This window comes from Anomaloglossus baeobatrachus, chromosome 1, assembly GCF_048569485.1.
Source record: "Anomaloglossus baeobatrachus isolate aAnoBae1 chromosome 1, aAnoBae1.hap1, whole genome shotgun sequence".
Taxonomy (NCBI): Eukaryota; Metazoa; Chordata; class Amphibia; order Anura; family Aromobatidae; genus Anomaloglossus; species Anomaloglossus baeobatrachus.
Window position 1 is genome coordinate 258,812,500 of NC_134353.1, and position 12,069 is coordinate 258,824,568.

The 12,069-nt window shown below is 40.9% G+C and overlaps 1 protein-coding gene across 1 annotated transcript in view; it reads right to left on the reverse strand.

The window, feature by feature from the left end:
- LOC142311129 (uncharacterized) overlaps window positions 1-12,069 on the reverse strand; it is a 237,355-nt gene that overhangs the window by 138,151 nt on the left and 87,135 nt on the right. The window contains exon 14 of the mRNA XM_075349272.1: window positions 5,088-5,132. Within this exon, the coding sequence (XP_075205387.1) occupies window positions 5,088-5,132 (45 nt within the window). The remainder of the gene's footprint in view (window positions 1-5,087; window positions 5,133-12,069) is intronic.

Here is a 12,069-nt window from a genome sequence, read left to right on the forward strand (position 1 = left end):
TTTTCTATAGGGAGAGTGGATTAAATTGCTTTTCTGAATTGAAACCCAAGAATCAGGCAAAAAAAAAAATTGAAATTCCCACAATCTGTATGCAGAAAGACCAGAGGCCTCCATACACATCCTCTAGCCAGATTACATGGCTGGACAGTAAAAATCGGGCTTAGCTGACTGTTATTTATTTTTTTTGGAGACTTAAGACTACGTATTTAACTACTCAAAAATTAAATATCCTATTAAGAAGGAAGTACACAACTCAATATTAAAAGCAATGAAAAACACATAACATCAGACGCTGCTGACACTATAAGCCAAAAGGCGTGTTGGGTGTATATGTAACATTGTATGCTCTCAGATTAATTGTTTCACTTTTTACATATGTAGCTAAAGTACTTGGCACTTCTAAAAAGTAACGTATTTTTTGTTTTATTAGACGCACTGGATTATAAGACACATCCCAAATTTGAAGGAGGAATATAGAAAAAAATAATTTTTACTGTTAAAATGAGGATCCATCTCATAATCCTAGTGCCTCTTATATTAGCTCACCAGGGGAGAGCATCGGTGGTGGAGCAGCTCAGGAAGGTCACAGGAGGCAGGGTAGGCGATGCTGCGTGCTCAGAGGAGGGGGTGTCGTGGCTCAGGAGGGTCGGTGATGTTGCGGGCTCGGAGAAGGAGATGTCGTGGCTCAAGAGGGTCAGTGTGCGAAGATCGCCGATACTGTGGGCTTGTTGGGTGTCACGATGGCGGGCGCCATTGATCTGCCGCGGGTTCGAATTAAGGGGTGTCACGACTCAAGAGGGTCAGTGTTCAGCAGCGGAGGGCCGGCGATACTGCAGGCTCGTGGGCTGTCACGGCGGCGAGCACCATTGACCTGCCGACTCCATTGAATCACCCGCTGTTCACAAGAAAATGGTCGCAGAGGCGGCACATGCGCAGATAGGACTCCATGGCCATTTTCTTGAAGTCCATCTCCTCAACTGCGGGGGATTCAATGGACCCACAGTGCACCGGCAGATCAATAGTGTTCGCTGCCGCTATAGGCCACGAGCCAGCAGTATTGTCAACCCTCCACTGCCACACACTGAGCCTCTTTAGCTGTGACACCCACTCCTCTAAACCTGCCGGTAGATCTATGGCACCCACCGCTGTGACACCCCATGAGCACACAGTATCGCCGACCCTCCTCTGCCACATACTGACCCTCCTGAGTTGCTCCACTGCACTGACACCCCATCTGAGACCTCCGTATCACCTACCCTGCGCCACCACTGCCGCCCCGGTAAGCTATATGCATTTTGTAAGATGCACCCCCAATTTCCCCCCAGTTTTGGAGCAAAATAGTGCGCTTTGTAAATCGGAAAATATGGTATTTTTTTGAGCATTATCACCTATGTAAAAAGCATTATCTTGTAGTTATTCTTCTTTTAACGACCTTCAACTCAATCTCGAGCTATGGTGACTTGATGGATGAACGCTCTGTAGGAAGATCGATCTTGTACAAGCCTAGATAGGTACAGCAGGGTCTTCTCTGCCATTTTCTTGGTTGCATCTAGCCATCGAGTTGCTGGCCTTCCTCTTCACCTTCTTCCTTCTTGTAGTTATTACAAACCAAATCTATCAGTGTAGTTCTTATACTCACCAAATTGATGTTTATCTTGTCTGATGTTGTGTTTACTATGAATCCTAATCATGAAACAATAAAGATTATATATATATTTCATGTGTACTTAAGTTCTGCACTTCCTTCTTGATAGGATATTTGATATTTTTTGTGCAAATAGAACAATATATCTAATTTAGGGATACTTTTTTTAATTTGGAACATTAGTCAAAATTAAAGTACATTTCTCAAAAATTAAGCTAAACTTTAATAAGGGAGACATGACATTTTTCTCTATATGATTAAGACATCTGTATTTCTACAAGATTCTTCAGATCTGAATGAGTCTTCTGCTTTCTAAAGGAAAAATAATTACAATAGGAACCTGCATTTGGAACTATTTGCTGCATCTTATATGAATATTAGAAGATAATCTAGAGTCTTGTTTTTACATTACTCATATAAATTTGGGGTGATCCTCATACCTTATTACATATTGATGTTTTAAAGGAATGCTGGCTCATAGATTGTGATCACTGACACAATGATCAATATATACACCACTTTTAATACTAATCTAGTGAATTGTTTACGTAGAGTCAAGAAGGCAGAGGAAATGATATGGCTTAAAGTATAACCGACAAGTTCTCACTGTCCAGACACGTAGGTGGTCTTATAGAACAGAAGTCAGTACTATAGAATATTCAGGAAAGAAAGTGAAACATCATAAATCGTAAACCTTGAAAATATAGTACAATACAGGTGCTAACGGCCATCAACGCCCCCAGATGCCATATTGACGCATCCTCATGAATCATGACATCAGACTTCTGTTTCCACATAATCGCTCTACCATATTGTAACTATAAGTGTTGATTCTCTTGTTCACAATAGTATTCCTCTGAGGCCTAAAATTAAAATGTTTCTCATCACTTAAAATATAAGAAAAAGTTCTGTGCACATTTGTAAAGATCCTCCACCGATAGTACAATCAAATCTTCTCTGGCTTTATGTTGTAAAAGCAATAAAATGAAATTGCTTGAGAATAATGACAGATATGATTCAGCAAGACTACTTTTTCTTAATCAATATTACCGTGGATACTTTTCTCCTAAATCTAGTGTAAAATAGCCTTGCAAAGACGTTCACAATAAGGAATGAATGGTTATGAATCAAATCATTATCATTATAAAATATTTGGTATCCAGTAGAAGTAACTACATTTACAGATTGAAAGTGACATGGAATATGGACAAAGCCCTTTTGAAAAACATGCCAATTTCACCAAAGAGTACAAGGACCATGGGTACCCAAACTTCAGGATTAAGGCCTCGCTCACATTAGCTTTTAAAGAGAAAATATCGCATTGACCTCGGACCAATGTTAGTCAATGTTGCAGGTCAAATCTGCGAGTTTTTACTCACCATCTATGGATGCATGTGAAACATTAGACTGCACTTGAATGACAACTGTACAGTCCGATATATGCAGAGACGAAGAATGGAGAAGATGGAGAGATTAATCTCTTCTTCTCCCCCCCCTGTAATCTGATTCTCTCACATGTTAGAGAATCCTATCATGGTAAATGACACTTGGATCATGCTTGGAGCAGAGTGTCATTAGCATTGGATGCCATATGCTCATATGACGCGGGCCTTAGACAGAACATCTGTCCTCTATGTCCCAAAATTCCCATTTTGGACTTTCATATATAAGGAGATCACACTTCGCTACACGGGACAGAAGAAGCATAATGCATATTTTGAACATGTAAGAAAGGTATGGAGGAAATGGGAGAAAAGAACAGCTCATAAGTTCTTGGCTACCTTACAAGAAATAGTTTCTTTTAAATTTTCTCCTTGCTTTATTTGCCCCTTGTTTCTAATGTTATATATGTATTCATTCATTGTAATTCACAAAATTCACTAAGGTTGGGCAAGAGTGTGACGCCCCTGAATCTATCAGGGTGTCACAGGGAACTGCACTCCTTTCTCTTTTGCTGCAGAACTCACCCTCCATGGTTCTGGGATCCTAACCTTTGGTATTGCTCCATCAGCATTCAAATCCTAACCACATCTCACACCACACACTGTCAGGCACACCAGTGGGTGTTCTAGCTGGAAAAGGGTCACCCACCTAGGGGTCAGATAGGCTTGTGGGAGAGACATAGTCAGTTGAGTAGCAGCCCTCAGAGAGTGAGGAGCTGAGGGAGTTGTAGCTCCCTTGGATACTTTGGCTAGGTCACTGACGGTGGACTGGGACCGGAGGAGTCGGAGACCCGGTCGCAGGGTATTAGAGAAGGATGCCCAGACTAAGTTTTGGAGAACGGTCGGCACCAGAAAATCTAGTAACCGGACTGGTACCGAGCACAGCGGGGTACTAGACCCTAAATGAGGGAGTAGCTTCACGCAACCTGATAATTAACCTGTGGAGGATAGTCTCTTTATGAACTTTCCCCAAGAGCTCAGAGATCGAAGGCACCAACACAACGAGGGGGATAGGGCTTTCCAGCTTATGCAGCCCACTGAAATCCCAAGTGTCAGCCATCGAGCGCACAGCTCCTCTAATTGTAGGGAGCGGGACCCCGAAAGCTTCAGGCTGAGGGGTCACTTAGAAACGTCTAAATATAGTGCATGGAGGCAGGTTCAGAACCATCAGTAATACCAACGGGGAAGGATTCCCGGACGAGCTCCCCTGAGTGGCAGCGGCACCCAGAGACTTGGTTTACTCCTGTGTCAGAGTCTGGTTAATGGTCGCACCAACATCCACACAGCCTGAGTGAGTACGCTGCTCTCCCCTGAATCTGCCCGCCTGGCCTTAACCACGCTCCCCTACATATCCTCCATCCAGAGTCCCGGGGCCTACCCTACCTGTGGAGGGAACGTCATCTGGCTGCCCAGCTCCATCTCCCCTGGGTACTCCCATCGGCAGCGGCAGTACTCCCCTTACCGCGAACCACAGGTGGCGTCACGAACACTAACACCCCTGTAAATAGTGCCCCTTTCATTTTTGAGTGTCTGCAAGCCCCCGGGTCCGGAGACCCTCGAACTATAGTAACCCCGGATCCAAGCAGTCCGACTGCTGCAGGGGCGGTACAAGAGCTCAAGGCAAACATCAGAATGTAGTGTCACATTGGCATGGTGCTGGGAATTTCATTACTTCTACACATGGTCAACTACTAATTCTTCATCACGAGTTCTATCAAGTCAATAAAAAATTCAAAAACTAATATTCCAACATTGAGAAGTAGAATAATAAAATGATGATAAGACATCAAGAAATGTCATGTGGACAAGAGGAGAATAACAAAACATCAAAGCACTACGGGTATTTTCCACATTTACAACCCCATAGACTTGTTTTAGTATAGTAATATGATAGCAAACAATCAGCTCAAATAAGTAATAAAAACATTATTAAGTCACTATAAAGGGAACCAAAAAAAGTGAAGAAATGTGGTATGATAAAATAACTTAGAAGCACTTACCTTTATCCCAGGAAGTCCCGGTAGCCCAGGCAGTCCTGGTTCACCCTAGAGAAGAGTTATATTACAATACAGAAAAATATCTCGAGGTTAGGAACATGCAGATAAACGCAGCATAAGTGGGTAGCTCATTTATAGATGGTACAAACATCTGTGGAAACAATACTAATAGTCTGATAAGAAAGAACAAAATATCAATGAATGGGGCTGGGCTGCTCCCAGCAAAATGGTTTTATTAAGCATAGTAGTGTTTTAGGCGATTCTTAAATTCTTCTGTTAAACCCCTGACAACATGTCTGTGGAGGTGCCATGTTGTTCAGCCTCCTTCACTACTCATTCTACTAAATTTAGACCATTTACAGTATCAACTGGTTGAGCGATCTTCTTTGAAAAAGAAAGTAAAAATGTAATTTGCTTCATACCATATTTTAGTAACTTTCCCAATTTGCTCTATCAATCTGTCAGCAGAATTGGTACTACAAGGTGGTGCATGTACTACAATAAACATCTATAGTTTGTGTGCTACCTCTATATACCATCACTGGGCCCAGTATACCTCTGTTCCCAGTGATACGACGGGATGCGAAAATGGCCCATCATAAGGATAAGTAAATGAAATTGTAGTGGTTGGATAACTCCTTTAAACATATGACACAATTAGTGAGTACAGAGTTTATGACACTGGTGTTGGAGGCTTCTGTATATGGCATATTTTTGGAGGACGTTGTGTATATGGCACTGCAGGTACTGTGCTAAGGACCCCACTGCATTTTGCTTGCAGTGTCATGCTCTGTATTAATAGTAACAATAGTAAAAAAAAAAGGCTTTATCTGATAGACAACATATTTCACCTACCCACAGGTACAGCTGCTTAGACCCATGATAAATATACCATCATTGCAGGCCTGGCTACAAAAATCAGCACACTGATCCCAAAAATCACATCCAATTTTCCCTTTGACTCCCGCTGTTCACTGGGACTGTACTCGTTTTCTTCACCCGTCCCCTCCTTTATTTCTGGTTTGAAATTCACATAACCAGGGCTCTAAAGTGCCTCGTCTGAGAAGAGTAGAAGTCTAGCATGTGCATGCCAAAAAATTGCATCTCCAGGGATTGGGCATTAGCTCCCATCCCTGAGATTAAGGATAGTTTCCAAACTTAGCACAACCTCTTTAAAAGGGAAATGTCATAATATAATCTTTTTTCTAATATAGTCCAATTAAAAATGTAATTTCATTCCCTCACTATGCTGTCTAACAGCTTTATTTTTTTTCCTACTTCCTCTCTGATGATGCTTTGCTTGAGAATCCAAGTGCATGCTGGGATAATCAAATGAGCCATCATCAGGGGCAGAGGTTTCCATCAGTGTTGCATTCTCTGCCCTCTCTGTGAAACAAAGCATCATCAGTGACCTCTGTTTCAAGGCTGGATTATCCCCTTCTTTACTGAGAATATGCCAGTTGTTTTTCCGACAAATGCTCAGTAGATTACTGTCACTTTGCGCTGTTCTCAGTGCACAGTGAAAATGCAGTCCCTCGCCAGCTCTGATCAAAAGTGATGAATTGGCAAAAAAAGCACCCTGTCATTGTACATTGTAAGTAATAACCAGTAAGCAGAGACAAGTACCGCCCCTACAAGTGACGTCACTTCTGATTAGAGCCAGCGAGAGAGTGCACTGTCATTGTGCACTGAGAATAAAAGTACAGATTAAGAGAATTCTACTGAGCATTTGTCAGAATTGATAACTGGCGTATGCTTAGTAGACCACGGACAAGCCCAACCCCTGAAACGCGAGTCACTTATGACAGTTCATTTCACGGAAGGGGCAGGTGCTGCAATAGTGACCACAGCCTCTGCCCCCTGATAATATTTGGGTATCCTAGCATGCATTAGGGATTTTCACATGAAGCGTCACGAAGGAGGAAGTAGTGTTAGATAGAGTAGTGAGGGAAGGAAAGGGAATTTTTATTTGAAGTTTATTAGAAAAAAATATTAGATTATGCCACTAGATAGAGATGTAAGAGTAAAATGAAAAAAATGATTGGACCACTTCTTTAATGAATCAGAGCCAATAAGTATAGGCCGCTAATCATGGGCCACTGCTTTGTGCTTTCCCCATAGACCAAAATGTGCCACCTAGCCAGCTCTTGACTATGGGAAAAATGGTATGTGATCAGCAGATATATATATGTATATATATATATATACCGTATATATATATATATATATATATATATATATATATATATATATATATATATATATAGTGCTGAAGTAAAATCCACGGTGAACAGTATTTTACAATTACAATCTACAGGTAAAAAAAGCTACTATGTTCGCCATTTATTCTTATTTGTCCTCTACTGAACTGCGTTTTCTTTGCTGTACATAAAATTCTACTATTTCTTTGAAGCTTGAGGGCCGTTTATCTGCAACTCATAGACATTTACGTGACGTAACGGCTGTCTTACATCGGAACTCCCATAATGCAATGTTCTGGTATCAGGAAGCCGACAGGATTTTGTATAACCTTTAATTCAATATTTAAGAAAATGAAATCCTTTGGTTTTCAGATTATCCACTGGGGCTAATAAAAAGCTGATTCTTCTTGTTCTGTAGACATCATTTTTCAGCAGTCACTTATTATAATCTCAGTTAGGATTACAATGAATGGTAAAACCTATGTATAGATAACAATGGACGCACCATAAAAGTAACACCACTCCTTTTGCTTTGCTTCCTTGCACAATGTACTCTGCACATATCACAGAGCATGCCCACACCCTAAACTTGAGTCAGCTCCAGATTATTGATGTCTGTGCTCCTTATGGCTGATGTGGGATGTATCTCTGAATCCTATTAGGAGCAGTTCCAGCAATATGTCCTATCATATCATATGTAGAAAAAATGCAATCAGATAATAACAACATAGTATTGAAATATTTAACTCTTTTACTTATAAAAAATGTATATACTGTACATAATTTATTCTCCTAAAGAGGACCAATCATCAGGATTTTCATATATAAACTAAAGCCAGAATATCTAATAGGTTGATTGGGTTTTGCAAGTTTTTCTTGCCTCTGTCTGCCTGCCTGTCCTTCCTTCCTCTGTCTCTGTTATTACAGGGGGAGGAAGGACAGGGGGAGGAATACCAGGCAGACAGGGGCGGGAATAACTAGACACATCTATTAGATATTCTGCAGCACCTATCAATCAAGTAACAGCGCATTTCACAAACTTTACCTGACAATATTTCAGAAACCATACATCCGCTCTCACATCTAAAGGTATGTATAGAATAAGCCTGATAGTGCCAGTATAGCACTGGCTTTAGTTTATATAGGAAAATCCTGGCGGTTGGCCCTGGTTGCCAAGAGAATAGAAGAGTCAATTTACATTTCAATCTCTGACAGCAAAATTTAAATGAAACGGTTGCTGGTGCACGTGCATATCGACTTCTATGTCCCCCCAATAGGATGATGAGATTGAGGAGCTCCAAATGTTAAACAAGTGAGAGGGGGGCTTGCAGAGGAATGGTGCTCTTCCATAAAGAACAGCCACAGTCTGTGCTTCAATACAGTGTTACTATAGTATATAGTATAGAGCGGTCATACAATCATAGGTTAAAAACAAAGAAAAATAACAAAACAACCCCCTCCTGGATTGTGAACCCTTAATCCACCAATCTTTCTCTGAAAATTTTCAATTAGAATTTAAGTCTGGATCCCATCTCTTCCACAGTTCATATGTGGCCTCTGTGGGTACATGGAGAGTTGAGTCATTAGACTTAGGGACAACCCATATTGGGGTCACCTTGTTGTAATTGGATAGCTTTTACACCTTATGAGAAAAAAATGTTAAGCAAGTACCTTTACGTTTCTTATGTGTATAGCAATAGTGGAATTCATGTATTTGTTAATCGCAGTGTGCAGGCCTACAGCCGTGTATGCATGTGACCGAAGGTTCAAGTCCCTTATGGGAATAAGAAACTAAGTAAATCATTTAAATAAAGTTTTTAAAAATGTAAAAGGAATATAAAATTTCAAAGCACTCTCCATTTTCCCCCATTAATATTAAAGAAATTGAAAAACCAAACAGGCTTGGGATTGCCAAATCCTTAAAAGCCTAGGCTATCAAGTCCATGGCTCCAAATTCATTACTTGATGCCACTTAATGAATTTAGCTCATCTTCCCTACGGAATGCGCCTCTGTGTGTCAAGCCAGAATTGCAACTTGAGCAACCGACTGGAATACAAACTGCCACCATTATTAATATGGCCATGTCCCATCCCAACTCTGCCCATTTTGGAGGATTCACACTGGCATGAAAAAAACTTATAAAAACAAAATCATCACCAAATGAAAAAAAATGTATTGCTATAATCATACTGTTCTGGAAAATTATGCTACCAGGTTATTGCCAGCATTGTAAATTTCCACCATTTCATCCCATTTGGATTTTGTTCCCCTTTTTCAATACATTTTATGGTAAAATAAATGGTGTAATTAAAAACTACAATTCTTGCAAATTAAAAAATAAAATTAAAATGTTCTTGGAAGAAAAGGGTGAAAAAACAAAAGTGCAAAAATGGAAAATGGTCCAGTCCTGTGGGGTTTATAATGTCCAGTGGTGCTTTATCATATATGGTCTCTGACAGACTTAGCATTTAAGCTTTTAGTCGCTCTACTTTGCTTTCAATGCTTTTTCTATCCATTTCATCCATACAACAAAGCTTTCCTTGTCTTTTTCTTGTTATTTCATGACGTTGAAAATGCTTTAATTTTAGAAAATTACCTGAGGTGTGATTGCCACCTTCAAAGAACAGTGGAAACATAATTTTCACATCTAAGCTACATGAAAGCAATCTGTGTACATTGTTACCACAGAAATGTCAAGCAATATTGTTTTTTTTTTCTCCCTTACAAAATGAACTGTTCGTCAGTTTGGCAAAACATAGACACTTGTGATGAAAACTGTGGGTATAGATTCATTAAAGGAGAAATGTGTCCCATAGCTCTGCTTTCTCCAATTTATGACCCTTCTGTTATGTGGTAGTACATGTTTTCATTCGGTATCTTGTAGCTGTAATTTAGAAATAAATTGCTCTAAGTATTTGAGCGTCTTCTAAAGTTCTAACGAGTAGTAGAAATACTTCTATATATATTTCCACACTTTTGGGTATTTGAGTCACCCTAATCCAGACATCAAGGTGGTAAAAAGGAAGCTCATGAGCCTGTCTATATGAAAGATAGATTTTTATGATAATAGGAAAAATTTTGAAAATGAAAAAAAATGAACCTTGGAAAATGTATTTATTTTGCCTTATTTGTACCTTTCTACAATATGTAAATTGTGCGCTACAAATCTGTTATTTAAAATCACTGTGTGTAGCAAAGATGAGGTATTGTTACTTGCATTTCCAGTGGATACAAAGAGAAGTCAAATATTGCCAGCTTTCTAATTTTACAAAATATTTGTAGTATCTAGCATTACCTGGGATAGTAACTAAGTTTCTATCTCTGTGTATTTCTTTCCCACTCTCCCTCACCCCCTCTCTCCAACTCTCCCTCTCACCCACTCTCTCTTCTCTCTTTCTCGCCCACTCTCTCTTCTCTCCCTCTCTCCCATTGGCCCTCTCTCCCACTCGCCCTCTCTCCTTCATTCCCACTCTCACTCTCTCCCACTCTCACTCTCTCCCACTCTCACCCACTCTCCCTCTCTCTCTTGTCTTGCTCCCACTTTCCCATTCTCCCACACTCCCTCTCGCCCACTCTCCCTCTCACCACCGAAATCATATTAACTGACACATAAGCTGTCTTAGGAACCAATCAGAGCTTGTATTAATGACCTATAGCAATATAGAAGCAGAACTGTGATTGGTTGCTAAAGGCCACCTGATAAATATCCAGGGTAAGGGGTACTTTGCACGCTGCGACATCGCAAGCCAATGCTGCGATGTCGAGCGCGATAGTCCCCGCCCCGTCACAGCAGCGATATCTTGTGATTGCTGCCGTAGCGAACATTATCGCTACGGCAGCTTCACATGCACTTACCTGCCCTGCGACGTCACTCTTGCCGGCGACCCGCCTCCTTATTAAGGGGTCGGGTCGTGCGGCGTCATAGCGACATCACACGGCAGGTGGCCAATAGAAGCAGAGGGGCGGAGATGAGCGGGACGTAAACATCCCGCCCCCCTCCTTCCTTCCGCAGAGCCGGCATTAGACGCGGTGACGCAGGTAGGAGATGTTCCTCGCTCCTGCGGCTTCACACACAGCGATGTATGCTGCCGCAGGAACGAGGAACAACATCGTACCTGTCACTGCTGCCAAATTATGGAAATGTCAGACCCTACACCGATGATACGATAATGATGCTTTTGCGCTCATTAATCGTATCAAAAAGGATTTACACACTACGATATCGACTGCGACGCCGGATGTGCGTCACTTTTGATTTGACCCCACAGATATCGCACCTGTGATGTCGTAGTGTGCAAAGCCTGTCTGTCAAAATAGCCAATATATTACTTCGCACATCCAAACAATAAGTAAGCGTTTAGTTTGGCGAATAACTGTAAAATGTGGGGTTAACATTTCCCCTCAAAACAAAGTCTATGATGTTCCCTGAGTCAAATGAGGTGGCTGTGCAAACTTTTGTGATTGTAAATGTGATGGTGTGGATTCCTTTAGCAGACAAACACACATACATACACTCAGCTTTATACAGTATATTACATAACTTATATTGTACTGCTAACCTCTAATTTCAGGTGTCTATTATTGTGAATTTTGGCATATATATATGAAAAAAGACTGATTCTCACTGAAAATCTGGCTACTACCCACAACAGCAATGCTGTTGTCGTTCCTTCCATGCCTTCATCATCATAGGGGGCAGTAGATCAGAGAAGCATTGCTAAAAAAGCAAGGTCAATCTTAGTTGAATTTATGGATTTTGTTGGGAATCGACAGATGATCCAAA